At 40.4% G+C, this 21,270-nt stretch overlaps 1 protein-coding gene across 1 annotated transcript; it reads left to right on the top strand.

Annotated features, from left to right (window-relative positions):
* The first annotated feature begins 1,356 nt into the window (after positions 1–1,356).
* Positions 1,357–20,961, top strand: LOC117772251 (sialidase-4-like). The gene is made up of 6 exons (XM_034603657.1): positions 1,357–1,547; positions 15,374–15,387; positions 15,602–15,801; positions 15,921–16,180; positions 19,549–20,267; positions 20,837–20,961. Exons 1-5 carry the CDS (start codon positions 1,357–1,359, stop codon positions 20,231–20,233), a joined length of 1,350 nt encoding a protein of 449 aa, XP_034459548.1. The 3' UTR covers positions 20,234–20,267; positions 20,837–20,961.
* The last annotated feature ends 309 nt before the right edge of the window (positions 20,962–21,270 follow it).

Raw genomic sequence — 21,270 nt, forward strand, 5'->3', positions numbered from 1 at the left:
TGATTGTCCTGGAGACCAGCCATTCAGCCTTAGTACAGAGTTTCAGACCAAGATGACGCTTCAGGGCAGAACATGAAGATGGATTTTTACGATCACCAGCCTGGAATCTGGTCTCAAACACCTAGAGTTACATGACAAAAACTCTGTCTGTTCATCAGCAATCAGCAGGGGAAGACGATGACTGGAAACATGTTGAAATATAATTAAAACAGCATCAACACCAGAGAAAAGATTTAAAACTCCTTCCAAGGAGGTTATGTTTTTAACTCTGTCCGTTTGTCTGTTTGTCAGCAAGATTACACAAAAACAACTGAATGGATAGGACATGGGCCAAGGAAGAATCCATTAACTTTTGGTGCGTATCCAGATTAAGGAGCAGATCATGAAAAAAACTTTTGTTAGCATTGTGGGATAAGACGTTTTGTGAATTTCTCAAGAATTATTTCATGGATCTTGATTTAAAAGAAAAAATCATATTTAGGGAACCAATATCAATGAGTGTGTGAAATTTGGTGCAGCTTGATAAAATTCAAAGGGCCTTAGCGGAGGTGTATGCTAAATAAATGTTATGTAAGATATCATCAGATCAAAGTCTTGTAGATTAAAATCTGAAAAAAAGGTTTGGACAGTTAAATGCTTTTCTGGTGGTAAAAATTTAAGATAATTAGATAAAAAAAACAAAATTGTGTTGAGCACATACAAGGCCTAACAGTCCCCTTAAATTCATTCAAGATTAACCAAATTTCACAAATTTTCATTACCATCCATGAATCATTGTAACTGTTACACAAAGAAGAAGTAATTTCTTTCAAAATTATTGATTTAGAATAAAATAGAATTTGAGTGTCAAGCAGAGAAAGTGCAGAATATGGAGAAAAATATTGTTTCTACTTTAAAATTTTACATTTTAAAATGATAATGGACTTTTAAGGAACCAAATGCATAAATCGAAATAGATCAACACAAAGAGTTTAGAATTAAGCATCATGTGCCTGTAACGCTGTGACAATCATGATGGAGAATTCAGAAGAAAAAAATGTAATCAATGCAGAACCAGAGATGTTTTATTATTCCTGACACTCCTGTTCAAAGACTTTGATGTGTATTAAAGAGTCCCCCTTTAAAATGACCAGAAGTGACCATTTGTGAGAAACTGTATCAAGTAGATTAAACACAAATTAATTATTTTATTATAACTCTGCTGTAAATCACGGCCCAAATACTGTACATCTATATAATTCGAAACAGCGGAAGAGATGTTAAGTATCAAGGAGCTGTTACTTTTATCCTCTTACTGTATTCAAAGTTCACGGTGATCCTGATTACTGTAATGACACTTCATACAGTGTCAGCCACATGTCGACGGTCACACATCGCTCCGTTCCCAGGATGCACCTGGCGAGAGGCGAGCGGGCGGACGTGAGGGACAGCTGTTTCCTGCGCACACTTCCTGGTTTGGCAGAGGGGAGGGTTGTGGGGAGGGGTGTAAACGAGTGGATGAGGGTGTTTGGCCTTTTCCAAACAGGATATGTCTGCCACAGCCACAGGTGTGAGGGAACAGACGCTCCGCAACCTCATACACACACATACATCTCTAAAAAGTAATTCGGAGGGAAAAAAGTGAAAAAGACAGGAGGAGGGAGAAGAGTCGACTCCTTTATCGTCTCCTGTACCTCAGAACTCAAACTCACCCTATTGGGAGTGAGAGAGAGCAGCGAGCGAGCTAATCAGAGCATATTGGGCTCGACCAATAATTTCCTTGATTACCCAGACACTCTACATTCCACGTCAGTTCAACCGGAGCCAGAGAAGCTGCACATCTGTGTTTCCATGAAGAGCATAGAATGGACAAATCCGTGATGGTGTTTCACTGACATGACCTTTCTGAAGTAGGGTACCATGTTATCAAATCATAAACTTTTGCACGTGTTGATAGCATTTATGCACCAGCAGGAAACTGTCCCTGATGAGAGAGGTAACTAATACTGATCCATAAGTACAATCATTAACTCATCATGTTGTCTGCAGAGGATGAGGTTAAAACAGTGATTTTAACTGCAGAAGTCAGGGACACTGGTGCATTTTCAATTATTTGTTATCAGATAAACATATTGCAGTAAGTCTTCTTTTTGTTCCTTGTTGAACGGAGCAAATTCCATCAGACATAAAATCTTTTAATTCCTGTATGTTGATTTAATTTATGTCCAGGAAGTTGATAGAATAAGTCAAAAAAGTTCAACTACTACTTTTCCTTATTTCTGGTCTGAGCACAAGTTAAATCTGATACCCAATGGAAATTTGGTCTAAATGATAAAATGATATCCCCTGTTTAATACTCGACAGTGTTGTTCGTTTGAGGATAGAAAGGCAGGTGGAATAATACAACCATATGGTAAATGTACATAAAACCAAACCTGGAGGTATAAAAACATGGAGGCTGAGGTGAGTGTAACAGCACACAAGTGGTAGTCAAGTTTGGTGATATTAGAAATATTTGTACCCTGTAAGTGTTGAGCATTAACTTTAATAATTATGTGGTTCTACTGTAGGGATAAGATCAGACAAGTGAGTCCAGCAGCTCTCACTGGGAGGACTGGTCAGAACCATGTGACCTCGAGGCATCAGTCTGACCGTTGACTCTGAAACGGCATCACCTGCGCAGGATTACGTGCAGAACTTTACGAGCCAACTGCGGCTTTTCAAACAGCCGACACACATCCACTTCCACTTTTGGCAACACAATCACAAATATTTCCATTTGAGATGTGCACTGACAATAGCCTGTGTGTGTTTGTCTGCTCTTGTACAGCTGTCCTTGTGAGGACCAGTTTGAGCCTACAACCGAAGGAGTGAGGACATTTTGGCCGGTCCTCACTTTATGACCCCCCCCCCCCTTTAATGGACTGTTTGGTGGTTAAGACTTGGTTTTAGGGTTAGGGTTGGTGAATGTCGTAGAGACTTGAGAGTAGGCTCTACCCCCACTAATGCGGGCATGCCCGATCTATTGGTACCATCTATGAGTTTCTACGACCTTGCTAAGTTTAGGGTTAGGGTTGCAGCTAGGTTTAGGATTTGTTGATACATCTCAATGACTTCTCCTGCTTCATCCAAAGACTGGGCAGCTGAAATGGGGAGCCAAAGGCAATGCACTGGCCCACAGGGTTAGGGGGTTAGGTTTACTATTAGGGTTCTGCTATTATGTCAGATGGATAAAGATACAAGAACCCACCATATTGGATTATTGCCTACAGGTGCTGGTGAACAATAGATGATTAAATTAGGAGTTACTTGCCTTCACCCAGTCTTAAACCAGCAACCCTTAGGTTGAAAGCCTGATGCTTTACTGACTGAGCTATACAGTCCACATGAGACAGGTAACTGAATCGAGGGGTGTGGGGTAAATTCCTCAACCCACTGAGAGTTAGACCTGATTGACTCGTAAAAAGAAACAATACACCACAGGGTTAGAGGGTTAGTTTGGGGACAATTTAAGAATCAAGAGGAGCCTGGGCGACAAAGTCCATATTCTATCTATAGACCAGGACTTTAACACTGGACTCTAAGGTCGAAAGCCCTGTACTGTGAATTCACTGGGATGTAACTTTCAATACATTTTCAGTTGTGATTAGTTTTTAAAATAATCTAAAATAAATCAAATCCAAACAAGATTATCCACATTACCCAGAGTTATGAAGAAAAACCCTAATGTTGATGTTCATATCTATCACCGCTATTTTCTGAGGACTTCCAGCTGTTGGGGCAAATTTTGATGTCAACCTTACAAGTCAGATTTATTCATATACAACCATTTTCAGAGGTCAGGAGGAGAATTTAAAGGTGATCACTCCTGAAAACAACATATGCACATATATTTGAGCACGGATGTATTGAAAGCGGCAGCATTTAAATTAGCTTTTAATCCTGCCCTTATAATAGATAAATATTGTTAAACTCTTTAAGCACCTGTTTTAGTCACAAGTAACCCTGTTACTCTAGATATTTTATTTTAGGATGACACAGCAGTTCATTCTAGTCATGTGGATTCATCAGATTTCTATCACTGTCCAGGGTGGAAGATGATAAATTATGATATTTCTATGTGGGTTAGGGTGGGTTGTGTGTGTGTGTGTGTGTGTGTGTGTGTGTGTGTGTGTGTGTGTGTGTGTGTGTGTGTGTGTGTGTGTGTGAGTGTCTGTGTGTGTGTGTTTGTTTGCATGTGTGGGTGTTTGCACTTTTGTGTGTGTGACAGGACAGCCCTCGGGTCACAATGACACTGTGTGGAACAACAGCGTATTGTGTCTCTTATGTTTCTCATCATCAGCACTGCCTTCATCCAAATTCCACTGGTGTGTTTGCAGCGTGGCGGAGGGACTCGGCCCTGTTGTCAACCCCCATCCTGCAATAATAGGAAACACAGCATCACTTTCCACTTTCTGCCTCACTTGTCACTGCTAATTCAAAATACATAAGTTCCTGTTTGGAGCTCCCTGGCTCTGGACCTGATTGTTTGTTTTGGATAGAGGCTTCATGCAGTTTCTTTTTCATCCAAAGTGCTTTTGTTTTAAATAGTGCTTCTGTTTTACTGTGTATGAGTAGACGTTATATGTAATGTAGCCACCACCTCTTCTGCTTTTACACATGTAGTATATGCCACTGTACACAATGGTCATAAGAAACACACCATTAAGTGTGACTCAGTCTGACTGACTCATTGTGAACAAAATAGAGGCTCTTTCTTATTTACAGCTTGTTTGTTCTGTACCTTCAGAGTTTTCAGTTTAGTCTGAACCAAAATAACAGGTATGAAAGGTTCCTCAGAGCACGGTCCGCACCGAAGGACCAACATTTTGTCCGACCAAAAGGGTAGGGGGCAGTGCATCAGTGTCCACATAATGTCCATATACTGTATACCTCCACCAACAGTCCACTCATGAAACCACATTCAAATTCACTAAATCTGAATTTTCATATGGATCTGCACGTATTTTCCCACCCTCATAAATATAAATTTCAGTCATCTAAACATGTCTGTTTTTTCCAAACAAGATTCATGAATCATTCTCTGAGAAATCGACAAAAATGTTGAAAAACATCTTGCAATGTTAAAGAAAGTGAAAAAAAGATCTTGGATCCACTCCCTGATCCAAATACAAAACTAAATGAAGTCTTTTCTGATCCATACTGCATCCTTCCACCAGGTTTGGTAGTAATCTGTCTGGTAGTCTTTGTGTATTATACAGATGAAAATAATATATGATATACGGTTTACTCCTGTAGTTCTGAAGCGTCTTCAACAGGATAAACCGAAATTCTACATATATTCTTCAAAGTCCATTTTTTGTCTGTATATATGCACGTGAACAATCCCACTATTATTCAACAAACACAACATAGATTTTCATTGTGTGTGTTTATCTCATCATGAAATGTAACTAATCTTTCTCACTGTCGACTGTGCAAATGTATATTGTTTCCCTGCGTTTGTCTTTTCACCACTAGATGGAGACAAAGGCTTATCATTTATCCCCTGCAATCCTCAGACATTTGTTTTAGTATTTGAATGGATAGTTTTACATTCGCCAAGGAGGTTAAGTTTGAACTCATTTCTCTTTTGTTTGTTTGTTTGTGTGTAGGATTACGCAAAAACTACTTCAATCAATTTCCATCAAACATGGTGGAGGGATGGGGCCTGGGCCTAGTTTAATAAGCTTAAAGTTACCATCATTATGAGTGCATTGTCCTAAAAACAGAAAAAGCTCATGTTAAACCAAGAATGATTCAATTCTCTTGCAACTGTTTAACCTGTGAATGTTTCATCTGTTGCAGGATTTAAACTGGCAACAGTCCTTGTGTAAGATATACAACATTTACAACATAATAGTTTAAGAGTTTAAGAGTGTATAAAAAAAGGTGTGTACTTTTCTTTGATGGTGAATTGAATATTATACATTTTATCTCAAAGACTAACCAGCCTGAACAATGGCATCCACTCTCTTAAAGACAACACTGTTATTTTCTGTCCTTATTTCCACAAACCAGCTGGTGCCGTGCATGAACTGAGGATTGCTGGTTAAGGGCCATTATAATTGTTACATTTACAATATATAAAAAGGTTGATTATTATTTTATGAGCTATCAAAAATATATAAACAGAACCAACTCTATTTCTTTCTCTAATAATTCATACATGTTCATTAATTTCCAATTTTTCTGCGTTACATTTTTTCCCCTGTAAATGCAAGAACAGTTCTTGTTTTGTCTACATGACGTTCTGTTACACTGCTGCACGCACGCACGCACGCACGCACACACACACACACACACACACACACACACACACACACACACACACACACACACACACACACACACACACACACACACACACACTCTGCTGGTGGGCTGCGGCTGCACCACTCGCTGAGTGGGTGGTCTGGACCAGGTGGAAGGGAGAGGGATTAACACCAGGCCTGCCCAGAGGAAAAAGAAGCAGAGAGAGATAAAGAAAACAAGAGATGGAGGAGAGGCACACATCTGTACGCCAGATGTGAGGTTTGATGGTTTTTGAAAGAGAAAGAAAGGAATGAAAAAAGGCATTTGGTCACAGGCTTCAGTGACAAGTGGACACATTGTGACTGAAATAACACTCAGCTCCCTTTACTTCTTCCTCATTCAAGACAGTGTGTGTGTGTGTGTGTGTGTGTGTGTGTGTGTGTGTGTGTGTGTGTGTGTGTGTGTGTGTGTGTGTGTGTGTGTGTGTGTGCGCGCACCCTGGTTGTCTGTCATTTGGTTTTATTCATAACATAAACACATACACACACACACTTGCTCTCTTTCCATTTCTTCTCCAGAGGAACTTCTGTAAACCAGTGATGACCTCCTGTCAAAACATGTCCATTTACAGTGTGTGTGTGTGTGTGTGTGTGTGTGTGTGTGTGTGTGTGTGTGTGTGTGTGTGTGTGTGCGCGCGCCCTGGTTGTCTGTCATTTGGTTTTATTCATAACATAAACACATACACACACACACTTGCTCTCTTTCCATTTCTTCTCCAGAGGAACTTCTGTAAACCAGTGATGACCTCCTGTCAAAACATGTCCATTTACTGTGTGTGTGTGTGTGTGTGTGTGTGTGTGTGTGTGTGTGTGTGTGTGTGTGTGTGTGTGTTTTAGGAAGGGGTTGATGGTAGAGAATGAGAAAAAACAAATGACAAATTGTGATCCTCCTCTAAAGTAAGTAATGGTTTTTAGTTTTAACCAATATTTTGTTTATAATTATCCTGTTGCCAGCTAAAGCGTATATATATGTTGTGTCCCACGAACTTTCTTCAGAAGAATATCTACAATTCCACGACAATGGGCTAAACTACAACTTTTGATGTAAACAGCTACTAATTGAATCTTGTGATGAGGTTGTTTTTTCAAGAATCACAAATAGTCTTGTGCATACTTGTTGCCATATATGTGAAATTCTTGTGTCAAGTTACAACTGACTAATCAAACAGGTTTTTCACACTGTCTTCTGCAATAGACAGTATAAATACGTCCGATTTTTCTACCCTCACTTCAGGATATTTGCAGTGTTGGATTTCTGCATTTGGCCAGTACACCACGTATACAATTCACACAGTGTCCTTTGAGGTTTTAGTTGAGCATCTCTTTTTCTCAGTTCCTATATGGATTCACTGTTTCTTTCCTTTGCTGCGTGTGTGTGTGTGTGTGTGTGTGTGTGTGTGTGTGTGTGTGTGTGTGTGTGTGTGTGTGTGTGTGTGTGTGTGTGTGTGTGTGTGTGTGTGTGTGTGTGTGTGTGTGTGTGTGTGTGTGGTTTATGGCGGTTTATGTAGCTAACAGTGGGTGAGCCCTGTTCAACAAGCCCTACCTCTGGGAGTCAGGCGTTCTGAAGCCCTATAAAATGTGGATGAAAGCTGAAGCCAAATTAATAAAGTTTAACAGGATAAAGATGTGGCTTGTTACACAGCGCAGCATTAAAAACTGCCCTCCTAATTGACAGAAAACAACCTGTATTTATGAGTTCCTGGCAATAGAACATCATATAAAGAAGAGTGTGTGTTTATATCCGTTGCTATTTGCGTTTCAGTTCTTACCCTCTCCCTACAGGGCCTTTACCTGATCCTTCATGTTTCTCCCACACTGACATCAGCGCTCTCTGTCATAATAATCACTTAAGTTAAACCAATGAGCATTTAAAGACAAACACACATGGAGAACAGAACCTGAGGCCATAACCAATGTTCACTCCAGCTAAGCAACCATGGCATGACGTGTTACCTGGCACTGTTAAAAGTTATTTTGGTTGATGCTCTGGTTATTGGGTGCGATGAGGTTTTATTCCACTTGGCACTGTAATAGTTGTTGCTATTTCGGCGAAAAGCGGTGGAACTTTTGTCACAGAAGTTATTGACCAATAAAAGCTGGAAATAAAGTGCCTGGATTCCTTTAAAGTGGACCTATTATGCTAATATCCCTATTTATGTTTTTCTGGAGCTCCACTTCAACAGCTTTGCTTGATTCACAGTTCAAATAAAGTCCTTATTTATCCCAAACTGCCTGGTATGCAGCCCCTCAGTTGAGCCTCTGACTGATAAATTAGTGTGTGACATAAAAGGTGCATTTAGTCCTTTAATCACAATCTGTATATAAAAACGTTTTATATATGACCCAATAATAGTTGGGGAAATGCATTAAAATTCCGACTAAAGAACTGTCGTAAAAACTAAAGCCAACATTGCAAGTTAAATGTTATTCTGCCCTCATCAAATGACCAATGAAAACCTGTATGTAATGTCAACCTGCACCATCGACTATTTTTATGCAGGAGTAGATAACGTGCAAATAATGCTGCTGTCGTAGGGAGAACCGCCTGTACTTGGAGCGAATTAAGAAATCTTTTTTTTGTCTGGATATTTCCAAGGAATTTTCTTCAGGAATCATTATGTAAAATTTTGAGATCTGTTTGGAGATTTATTGGGAAACTATGGTAATATAAAAAAAAAAGTCATGAACATTTGGAACATTTCTGGGAACTTTCCGAAAATTTCCGGGATTTTAAGAAAATTGTCCTGTTATTTTTCAATATTAATAATACAGTTTAGAATTTTTCTTTTTGGACATACTCTGGCAATTTTATGAAAATGTTTTAGACATTTCTTGGGGAATTTAGAAGTCTTCCAAGATTATTTCAATAAGATTTTCTTGGAACATTCTGATAACTTTTTGGAATTACCAAAGATATTTTTATGAAATGTACCTGACATTTTTTTTGAAATTGGTATATTTCCATCAATTTTCTGGTATTGTCTGTAATTGTTCATTTATTCTGAGAGAAAAGTCTTGTACTCCTTTCATCTGTTTGCTTTGGCAAAGAAATCAGAGTAAAAAGTAACGTTTGGACTGAAGCATTGATCTCTGACCACATTAACAAAGACTGAACATAACGTGGAAAACACACAGCCTGAGGATCTTTCCGCTCCACCACAACAAAAGACGAGCATCAGATTACAAGCATGCATGACTATAAATGGAGCTGTCCATCAGATGTAACACAAACTTACACACACAAACGCACATCACTTCATGATGCTCCTCTCATTCATCCCTCCTTACCCAAAAACCTGGAAAGGTTGTATTTCAGTCAGACAACTCACGTTTGAATGTTTATTCAACAGTAGAACAGGTTTAGTGTTTGGCGTCTAGGCTCCGACTTAATCGCTCCCCCATATGATATACAGGAATGATGGGAGTGATGAGCTAATACTGTAACCCCCCGTCGGAGCCTACAGGTGGATGCTGGGGTGGTGGAGGGGCTGACACAATTGTCTGTGATACTGCGTAGTAGTTAGGAAGCAGAGAGAGGGATGGGAATTCCCTCTGCTTAAATAGACCGCCTAATGAGGTGGATGAGTACTGTAGATGGTAGTGGCGAGTGAAATATGTCACATGATGTATGTCACATGAAGTGTGTCACATGATGTATGTCACATGATGAGTGTCACACGATTGAAACAGCGCAGCTCGAGTTGCCTGCCAGAACTAGCTCGCCGGCGTCGCTCCATTTATGCTGGAATTCTGCTACAAATCTGGAGACCATATGCTGGGACATCCTCAGCTTTCATGTCTTTTAACTCAGTCAGTTTTTAGTCTTATGAAAGAGTCTGCCTCTACGCACATGTGCATCTATCTTGCTTTGTATCCCTATTGTTTTTGAAGTGAATCCTAACATTGTGTGGTTGCTGACAGTGCTCTCTCAACATAGGGGGAGAGACAAGGTAAGACAAACTCAGTGCAGCTTTATATGAACTACTTTGGGGTTGGGTCAGGTTCGGACCCAAAAAACAAAATCCCTGTCGAGTTCTGTCGGCCTTCTGTTGGGTGTGAATGGTTGAAAGGGGCGGTGCTGAGCTGCAGCATGACTCTGACCTGGCCTGCACATTTACTTATTTCTGTTACAAGCTGTAAGCAACAGGGGAATTTAACACAGAATGTTTTTTGTTTCCTTGTTCAGACATTATTCTTACCTTTAAATGTTTTTGCTTGTTGGAAATGTGGTTGCAAATGTGACAAACCGGATGTGGGAAATGGGTTCTAGTTACAAACTCCGAAAGCATTCTGTGATGTCGTTGGTGTGTCAGCCCATCATCAGAGTCCCTGTGTGATGACAGTATCGTCATACTGTATAACCCAGAAAACACATTATCAACCCGTTCTGAAAGTTTGGATTTCCTCAAAGAACTAAAACGTTCTCCTCCCTATCTGGGACTGTTCTCAAACTGTATAAATCCTGGAGGATACATCATGTAAGAACACAGTGAACATCTCCACTCCCCTCCACCCACCCAGATCGTAAAGGAGCGAAGGAGCGTAGAGTCCTGCACGGGTCCCTTTTTTGCAAACCCGTAAGATTCTGTTCTGGACCCAACCCATTTTCCACTATTATCTCCAAGTAAAAACCAGACCAATTAACAAATGACCCGCAACCCGACCCCTCACCCGGGGATAAAACACACATGCTACCTACACAGTCACTCACATCAAATGGGTTATGGCCTTCTTGTCTTTCTGCTGAGTTTTGTTCTTGGAAAGTTTTGGTGAATGTCTCAGCACCTGTGCTCCTGCAGCTGTGAAAGCAAACAGCCCATTCCAAACAGGCAGGTTTTATAATGGACATTAGTTTAATAAGAGATCTATCACTATTGCTGGAAAAAATTGGCTGACCAGCCAAAAGTAACTGTGACTGATACATCATTATTTGCTTGAATTGCAGGAGCCTCGGATTCATCTTTACCAACTTGCAAAATCAACATGATGCAAACAAAAAACGTCTCACATATGAGCAGAGGAAAGAGCAAGCAATGGTGAAGAGAAAGAGTTTTTATGAGAGCACAGAGTCAACCCGGGTGGTCCTTCGCTGCAGGTTCAGATGGGCGAGCTTCTCAACATCACACACCAGCAGAAAAAGCATCCCGCTACTCCTATACGCTCTCCCTGAGCTGAGCATTACAGTAGAAGGTGTGGTATATTCAGCTAACATAGATTGTTAATGACATGTTCATGATTAGGGGGCCCCTCATTCCTGACTATCAGAGGAATCTAATTATTATTCGATATGATACTCGTTAAGTTCTCTGTGACCCGGAGAAACTCTCTTTGACCTGTTAGATAGAGGATTTCCATCTTTAAGTAGGAAGTAGATAGAGGGGTTTCCATCTTTAAGTAGGAAGCATGTTTTGTATTAGAGGCCCCTATGTATGACGTCATTTTATCTTATTTCCTGGGCGGAAACAACTTCCCTATATGAAGGCTTGTCCGGCACCGGCGAGGGAGACTTCTGAATTGGCCGAGAACGTCTCCGGGTGTGCCGGTACCCGTCCTGACCTGTAACTTCTGTGTAATAAACCTTATTATACAAGCAAGAACGGTGTCCGCGGAGATTCCTTCATCATCATCTTCAACATCACTGCTGCTTAAATATACGACAAAGGTTAGCGGAGGAGGAGGAGGAGGAGGAGGAGGAGGAGGAGGAGGAGGAGGAGGAAGGTGTCAGTCGATTAAAATAAAAAATGCTGCTCTTGACACTAACGTTGCTCCTGCCTCTGTTTCACTTCCCGTGCTATTCCTGGTCACTTCTCCTCCCTGCTGCCAAGTGAGCAGAAATTTCATGAACCGAAACTTGAGCAGATTCTCCCACTTTTGTTTCCTGAAAAGCAGTTTAGTCTGGTCATTCTGCTGATGTGCATGTATTTGGAAAATAGTCTGAAGATGAGGGTTTTTTCCTTCATGTGCCCTCCATCTTCCCTTCTGTCTCTCTGGGGTCCCTGGCTTGGGTCCCCAGCACCTGTCAGCTCTACTTTTTTTAATGAGCACCAGAGGAAGGAATGGATACAGAGCAACAGGGCAGAGCGGTGCAGAGCAAGGGAAACAAGGGGAAATGGGAGAAGGAGAGGAAAGAGAGATATTTGTGATGTTTACGGGCTGCAGGGTGGTGCTCTTTATGTTCTGGCTTCCTGCTCATACTCGTGCTGTTTTTGAATAATATGTAGTCGCTCCACTGTATACGCCTGAACAGTGATGACAAGGGCAATTTCTCCATATGCTTTAAACTATTTCATTTGAATGTCCATCTACATGCATCGTTAGAGAGGCTATAAAGAGGAAGCTGACCCCCACAACATCCTATGACCCTGTGGATGTGTCTGACTGGCGTTTCAAGAAACTAGTCGAAGATAATGATTGAGAATCACTAATATTTGTTTACAATATCAATAAAAAATGTAAACAGGCCTATATACAAATAGTGCTTAATGCAAGATTTTCATATTGAAATTTATTTTATTTTATTTTTAACCAGTAAGTAAAGATGCAGATACGAGGGATGAACACAACAGCAACAACACCTGGCGGCTCTAAACCCACACAACCGATGTGAAAGAAAGGGTTAATTTAGGAGTGTATCTGAACAAATCCCCAAAGGATCCAAACAATTGGAGCAAACCCTGGATCATTAACAGTGAAATCAGTGGTTACTCAGACCTGGCTTATATTGGTAAGGGTCCATTTGTGTGTCTAATGGAGCGTGGGGAGGGAAAACAAATGGAGGGTAGGACCAACGAAACAAATTACCAGATATCTTCTGTGATGTTTAGCTACAGCCAGGTCGAGGAAGGCATTGGACAGTGATGTTAATTTCAGTACTATTGTTATAGCCTACAAAATAATACTTCTCAGGCATAATTCTAGTGACACAGTGTTAGAAAAGTAAAGACTCTTTTTTTTTTTAATAGAAAGAAACTTTCAAATAGCTTTTGGCTCTGCTCCAGCTGGGGAACTTCCTTCATCTTCATTTATCATCAGCTGACACCTTATTCAACCCCCCTCCCTCCCTCTATAAATGCAGCAGCAGACTTTGATGATTGTGGAGAGACACACATTACGAGTCTGTCTTTTCTCTTTAGAGTGACTGTTTTATACGTGTAAGTGAGGAGATCATAATCAAAGCTTTTTTTATTAAAACGATTAAGTGCCACTATATTTTAAAAGAGCTGCTTGCATTTGGATTTTGTTTTGAAAATGATGTGGAATTGACAATTTTGTTTATAATGTTCTTCTCTAGTGTAATTCTTCTTTTGTTTCCGAAATGAAAAGAGAAAAATGTAAGAGCTGTTGTGACTAGTGTTTTTAATAAATGTAGGATTGATCATTTGTTTCTGAAACCTTTTTATTTTTTAAAGTTTTGTCTGTGGCCCTCACAGGACTGTAATAAAAATGACCAATCATTTCATTCAGAAATAGAAAATAAAATGATTGGCTGGTGTTCCTGTCTGTCGCTCACCGACCTGCCTGCCTGCCCGTGCTCTCACTCTTCATAACTGCAGTCTTCAGCTGGCGAGACAATATAAAAACTAATTAAAAGTTCCTTTTTCAGAAATTAATGTGTTTGTAAGTGGTTTACAGTAAAAATTGTTCCTTTGCAGGATTTCCACCCACAGGAAACAGATGATCTGCCAAAAACTAAATCAGCAGGAAACTTATTTTTTCGTGTTACCAATATCAATACAACACTGACTCCTGTCAAATGAAATGAAAGTCCCTCACATCACTCATTTGTTAAACATAACTATAGTCACGTAAACCTTTTTTTTCTCAGCAGACATTGAGTCAGCTGGATATTATATTTTTTGTAATAATAAATATTTAAATATAAATATATTTTAGTATATTGTATGTCATGTATTTTTCTTGTGTTGTTCATCTGTCTTTCAGTTAGCAGGAATACGCAAAGACAACTTGATGGATTATTTGTTTGATTATTGTGTTTTCTGACTTTTTGAAAAATTTCCCAAAGAATGATGAATGGATCTAAATTAAAAGAATCAGGCATATTTGTTGCAGCTTCACTGAATTTCAGTTGACTCTCTAGCCTTGGCAGAGGTATGTGCTCTTTTGAGCCATCAAGATATAAGCTATCAAGTATGCAATTAAGAACTTTAAAAATATGTAATTAAATGCAATCAGGTGTAGCTGGGCCAACTTTCTGATAAACTCTCTTTCCAACGTGTCACTCAGTTAAATCTGCTTTTTAAATATTGGTATGTTGTTGATGAATGGATTTTAGACTCTGGTCTAACAGTGTCTGGGTCTCACAGTCACAGTGAGACCTCAGAGAGTCCCTTTGGCTGCTCTGGATACATTATCAGCTCATGGGAGACTCTGCTGTGTCAGTGTCATCTGTCTATTCCTGGTTCTGAGGCCTAACGACTTCCTCTTTCTTCTAAATATTTACACTCCACTCCAACCTGCCACTGAGTTCAAGCTCATCTCAGGGGCTGTGCTCACTTTTCTCTGTCTGACTTTATTGTTCCACACTGAATGGAGATACACAGAGATTTTGGAAACAAGTGTGTAAGTGTGCTATAATTGAATGAAGTTCAAACATGACTGAGCATGAAAGGAAAAGCCAACAGCTCCCTGGAGGGTTGTTTGAGTGGAAGGCAGCTGTTTGCATATGGAAGAATATCTGATACGACCAAAATCATTTTCCTCAACACATTTGAGGGATAAATGTATCTAGTGCAAAACAGTCAATATTGTAAAACTGAATGTACTTCTTACATATATTACTACTGCAAAATGAGTTGTTGATAGACTGAAGTAAACACTGTGACACCTTCATGTTTCAGAAAGTTGAGATACTTGAATAAGAGGTAAATTTATTATAACCCGAAAAATATGTTTCACCACTTGTAAGGGTTGTTAGGCATTGATGTGCTTAACAGGTGAACACAGGATCGAAGTTAATACTTCTCAGGCATAATTCTATTGACACAGTGTTAGAAAAATAAAGACTCTTTTTTTTTTAATAGAAAGAAACTTTCAAGTAGCTTTTGGCTCTGCTCCAGCTGGGGAACTTCCTTCACCTTCATTTATCATCAGTTGACACCTTAATCAAGACCCCTCCCTCCCTCTATAAATGCAGCAGCAGACTTTGGTGATTGTGGAGAGACACACATTACGAGTCTGTCTTTTCTCTTTAGAGTGACTGTTTTATACGTGTAAACCCACCATGGGAAATAAATGTGGAAAACCATCAGAAAACCAACTTCAGGAGAAGCAGCCTGTCTTTGACTATAAGGATGGATGTGTGTACAGGATTCCTGCTCTTTGCTACAACAGAAACAGTCAAACTCTTCTCGCCTTTGCAGAGAAGCGGAAGACTTTGACTGATTCCGATGCTGAAAAGTTGGTGGTGAAAACAGGAAAGCTGAAGGAGGACGACCCTAATGAGATTCAGGTAATTGTCTCACAAGCATTCTTTTTTTCTAATGGCTGAAATACATGTGAATATTCAGAACTAGATTGACTTTTATTTTATTATTTTATTAACACACCTCTGAATTGTGTCTTTTCTAGTGGTCAGCGCTCAAAGAAGTGGGAAATGCACTTCTTCCTGGACACCGTACCATGAACCCCTGCCCAGTGTATGAGGAGAAAGAAAATACACTGTACCTGTTTTTCATCTGTGTTGAAAATGGTTCCGAAGAAATGTGTCAGATAAATTCTGGCTGCAACAAGGCTCGGCTCTGCTACATCACCACCACCGATGATGGTGAAAACTGGAGCGCGCTGACAGATTTGACTCCAAAGCTGCACGAAATCCGTGGCTGGGCCACATTTGCTGTCGGGCCGGGCCATGGTCTTCAAACACAGAGCGGCAGTTTGATTGTTCCTGTCTACTCTTATCCAAATAAGCCAGGCTCCTGCGCCTCTACTTCATATGCACTAGCCCTGTACGCTGATCATCCATACACAGAGTGGCAGTTTGGCAACATGCTTGAAACCGAATCAGGTGAATGTCAAATGGCAGAGCTCTTAGATGACAAAGGCAACTATGTTGTCTACTGTAACGCCCGTAGTAAGAGTCTCCATCGAGTGGAAGCTGTCAGTGTAAACGGGGGTGTCGATTTTTCCAACCAGGCCGGCAGTAAGGAGAGTGAGAAGCTTGTTGAAACGGGTGACGGTTGTCAGGGTAGTGTGGTCTCCTTTCCAGATCAAAATGAAGATGCAGATACGAAGGCTGAACACAAAAGCAACAACACCTGGCGGCTCTACACCCACCCAACCCATGTGGGAAACAGGGTTGATTTAGGAGTGTATCTGAACAAATCCCCACAGGATCCAGACAAATGGAGCAAACCCTGGAAAATTAAGGAGGGAACCAGTGGTTACTCAGACCTGGCTTATATTGGTAAGGGTTGGTTTGTGTGTCTAATGGAGCGTGGGGAGGGAAAAGAACTGAACCAGATATCTTCTGTGATGTTTAGCTGCAGCCAGGTTGAGCAAGGCATTGGACAGTGATGTTAATTTCAGTACTGTTGTTATAGCCTACAAAACATTGAGACTCAAGAGACTTCAGAGGCTCGATAGATATAATGACTATTAAGTGAGGAGATCATAATCAAAGCTTTTTTTATTAAAACGATTAAGTGCCACTATATTTTAAAAGAGCTGCTTGCATTTGGATTTTGTTTTGAAAATGATTTGGCATTGACAATTTTGTTCATAATGTTCTTCTCTAATGTAATTCTTCTTTTGTTTCCGAAATGAAAAGAGACAAATGTAAGAGCTGTTGTGACTAGTGTTTTTAATAAATGTAGGATTGATCATTTGTTTCTGAAACCTTTTTATTTTTTAAAGTTTTGTCTGTGGCCCTCAAAGGACTGTAATAAAAATGACCAATCATTTCATTCAGAAATAGAAAATAAAATGATTGGCTGGTGTTCCTGTCTGTCGCTCACCGACCTGCCTGCCTGCCCGTGCTCTCACTCTTCATAACTGCAGTCTTCAGCTGGCGAGACAAACATCACTGAAGTAGAGATGACTGCTGACTAAGACCTAGCTTCATAAGGGTTTGTTTGCATGTGTAATGGAGTGTGGGGAGAAGAAAGAAATTAAGCAGATAGCCTCGTTGGTTTGTATCGACAACATGTGAAAACTTCTCTGTCTTTACAAACCATGACAATTGTGCAAATGTACAAAATAATGTGATTTCATTGAAGAGCAGAATGTTTCCAAAATAAAAACGAATTAAAAGTTCCTTTTTCAGAAATGAATGTGTTTGTAAGTGGTTTACAGTAAAAATTGTTCCTTTGCAGGATTTCCACCCACAGGAAACAGATGATCTGCCAAAAACTAAATCAGCAAGAAACTTATTTTTTCCTGTTACCAATATCAATACAACACTGACTCCTGTCAAATGAAATGAAAGTCCCTCACATCACTCATTTGTTAAACATAACTATAGTCACGTAAACCTTTTTTTTCTCAGCAGACATTGAGTCAGCTGGATATTATATTTTTGTAATAATAAATATTTAAATATAAATATATTTTTAGTATATTGTAGGTTATGTTTTTTTCTTGTGTTGTTCATCTGTCTTTCAGTTAGCAGGAATACGCAAAGACAACTTGATGGATTATTTGTTTGATTATTGTGTTTTCGGACTTTTTGAAAGATTTCCCAAAGAATGATGAATGGATCTAAATTAAAAGAATCAGGCATATTTGTTGCAGCTTCACTGAATTTCAGTTGACTCTCTAGCCTTGGCAGAGGTATGTGCTCTTTTGAGCCATCAAGATTTAAGCTATCAAGTATGCAATTAAGAACTTTTAAAATATGTAATTAAATGCAATCAGGTGTAGCTGGGCCAACTTTCTGATAAACTCTCTTTCCAACGTGTCACTCAGTTAAATCTGGGAGAATAGCTGTTGGAGAACCTGTTCTCTGGTGAAACGCTCCTGACGCGACATCGTGCCATGGTCCGTGAGAGAGTGGCACACTGAGACTTATATGTGGGTCTAATGTACCCCCCTTGATTTCAATTGGAATCAGGTGTGGGTCTAAATGACCCCACAGAGCACCACAGCGCCCCCTCTGGGGGTCTAAATGACCCCTCTCATGACAATCGAGAATGACAATCCCTTGGTCTCAATTACTCCAGGAGAATTGGATAATGACAATCCTTAGGTCACCCTAACCCTAACTCTGACCGGCCAGTGCTTGCGTATGACCACACGCACGCACTCACGCACGCACACACACACACACAGACACACACAGACACACACACACTCTGGGTCAATCCGACCCAGGAACAACACGAGGGTTAATACTTCTCAGGCATAATTCTATTGACACAGTGTTAGAAAAGTAAAGAATCTTTTTGATGAATAGAAAGAAACTTTCAAATAGCTTTTGGCTCTGCTCCAGCTGGGGAACTTCCTTCATCTTCATTTATCATCAGTTGACACCTTCATCAAGACCCCTCCCTCCCTCTATAAATGCAGCAGCACACTTTGGTGATTGTGGAGAGACACACATTACGAGTCTGTCTTTTCTCTTTAGAGTGACTGTTTTATACGTGTAAACCCACCATGGGAAATACATGTGTAAAACCATCGGAAAACCAACTTCAGGAGCAGCTTGTCTTTGACTATCAGGATGGATGTGTGTACAGGATTCCTGCTCTTTGCTACAACAGAAACAATCAAACTCTTCTCGCCTTTGCAGAGAAGTGGAAGACTTTGAGTGATTCTGATGCTGAAAAGCTGGTGATGGAAACAGGAAAGCTGAAGGAGGACGACCCTAATGAGATTCAGGTAATTGTCTCACAAGCATTCTTTTTTTCTAATGGCTGAAATACATGAGAATATTCAGAACTAGATTGACTTTTATTTTATTATTTTATTTACACACCTCTGAATTGTGTCTTTTCTAGTGGACGGAGCTAAAAGAAGTGAAAAATGCACTTCGTTCTGGACACCGTACCATGAGCCCCTGCCCAGTGTATGATGAGAAGAATAACAAACTGTACCTGTTTTTCATCTGTGTTGAAAATGGTTACTCAGAAATATGGCAAAAAACATCTGGCTGCAACAAGGCTCGGCTCTGATACATCACCACCGAAAATGATGGTGAAAAGTGGAGCGCGCTGACAGATTTAACAGATTTGAAGCAGTGTGAAATCTGTTGCTGTGCCACATTTGCTGTCGGGCCGGGCCATGGTCTTCAAACACAGAGCGGCAGGTTGATTGTTCCTGTCCACGCTTATCCAAATAAGCCAGGCTCCTGCGCCTTTACTTCATATGCACTCGCCCTGTACGCTGATCATCCAGACACAGAGTGGCAGTTTTGCAACATGCTTGAAACCGAATCAGGTGAATGTCAAATGGCAGAGCTCTTAGATGACAAAGGCAACCCTGTTGTCTACTGCAACGCCCGTAGTACGAAGGGCCATCGAGTGGAAGCTGTCAGTCAGAACGAGGGTGTTGATTTTGCCAAACAGACCGGCAGTAAGGAGAGTGAGAAGCTTGTTGAAACAGCTTCAGGTTGTCAGGGTAGTGTGGTCTCCTTTCCAGCTCAAAGTGAAGATGCAGATACTAAGGATGAACACAACAGCAACAAAACCTGGCTGCTCTTCACCCACCCAACCGATGTGGGAAAAAGGGTTAATTTAGGAGTGTATCTGAACAAATCCCCACAGGATCCAAAAAAATGGAGCGAACCCTGGATCATTAACAGTGGAACCAGTGGTTACTCAGACCTGGCTTATATTGGTAAGGGTTGGTTTGTGTGTCTTATGGAGCGTGGGGAGGGAAAAGAACTGAACCAGATATCTTCTGTGATGTTTAGCTACAGCCAGGTCGAGGAAGGCATTGGACAGTGATGTTAATTTCAGTACTGTTGTTATAGCCTACAAAACATTGAGACTTGTGGTGGCAATTTCTGTTTAATAATACACACATAACATTGTCTCTCGGAAAGTTCAATTCTAACACCTGCAGGTGGGCTCACCCCACACAGCCACCTATTGTAACGTGTATAGAATGAGCCCAGAGCATAGGAGAATCACTTCACTTATACAATCACAAGCCCCTCCCTGCGAGGAGCAAAAAGTATTCTTCAGCCTCTTGATCTCTGACCAGGGTGGGCAGAGTTCCTGTCTCAGATCTCCGTCCCAGACCCCTGGTGTGACTTCTGGTATGAGACAATCTGTCTCCGAGATCCCCTATCTTCATTTACAACATCAAAAGACCCCAGTCCTGTATACAATGCAGAGTTCCCCTCACCCATCTCTATCAGACACACTAAGTAACCCCTGCTGTGACCATTTGCTAAGTCACACATGTAGGGGTCATAAACACTTATAGTCCCCTCTGCAACTCTTGTAAGTCACAGAAACACATTTGTTATCTACTTCTTCTAAATACATATCTGTTTTTCTATTAAACATTACACAAATGCAAAATCTGCCATTACAGACTCAAGAGACTTCAGAGGCTCGATAGATATAATGACTATTAAGTGAGGAGATCATAATCAAAGCTTTTTTTATTAAAACGATTCAGTGCCACTATATTTTAAAAGAGCTGCTTGCATTTGGATTTTGTTTTGAAAATGATGTGGCATTGACAATTTTGTTTATAATGTTCTTCTCTAGTGTAATTCTTCTTTTTTTCCGAAATGCAAAGAGAGAAAATGTAAGAGCTGTTGTGACTTGTGTTTTTAATAAATGTAGGATTGATCATTTGTTTCTGAAACCTTTTTATTTTTTAAAGTTTTGTCTGTGGCCCTCACAGGACTGTAATAAAAATGACCAATCATTTCATTCAGAAATAGAAAATAAAATGATTGGCTGGTGTTCCTGTCTGTCGCTCACCGACCTGCCTGCCTGCCCGTGCTCTCACTCTTCATAACTGCAGT

The sequence above is a fragment of the Hippoglossus hippoglossus genome, chromosome 1 (assembly GCF_009819705.1).
Source record: "Hippoglossus hippoglossus isolate fHipHip1 chromosome 1, fHipHip1.pri, whole genome shotgun sequence".
NCBI classification, from domain to species: Eukaryota; Metazoa; Chordata; class Actinopteri; order Pleuronectiformes; family Pleuronectidae; genus Hippoglossus; species Hippoglossus hippoglossus.

Coding starts and splice junctions, on each gene's coding strand:
- LOC117772251 (XM_034603657.1), top strand. CDS start 1,357: ATGTCGACGGTCACACATCGCTCCGTTCCCAGGATGCACCTGGCGAGA. Junction 15,802..15,920: donor ACGACCCTAATGAGATTCAG/GTAATTGTCTCA, acceptor TGTCTTTTCTAG/TGGTCAGCGCTCAAAGAAGT. Junction 16,181..19,548: donor GAAATCCGTGGCTGGGCCAC/ATTTGCTGTCGG, acceptor TTGCTGTGCCAC/ATTTGCTGTCGGGCCGGGCC.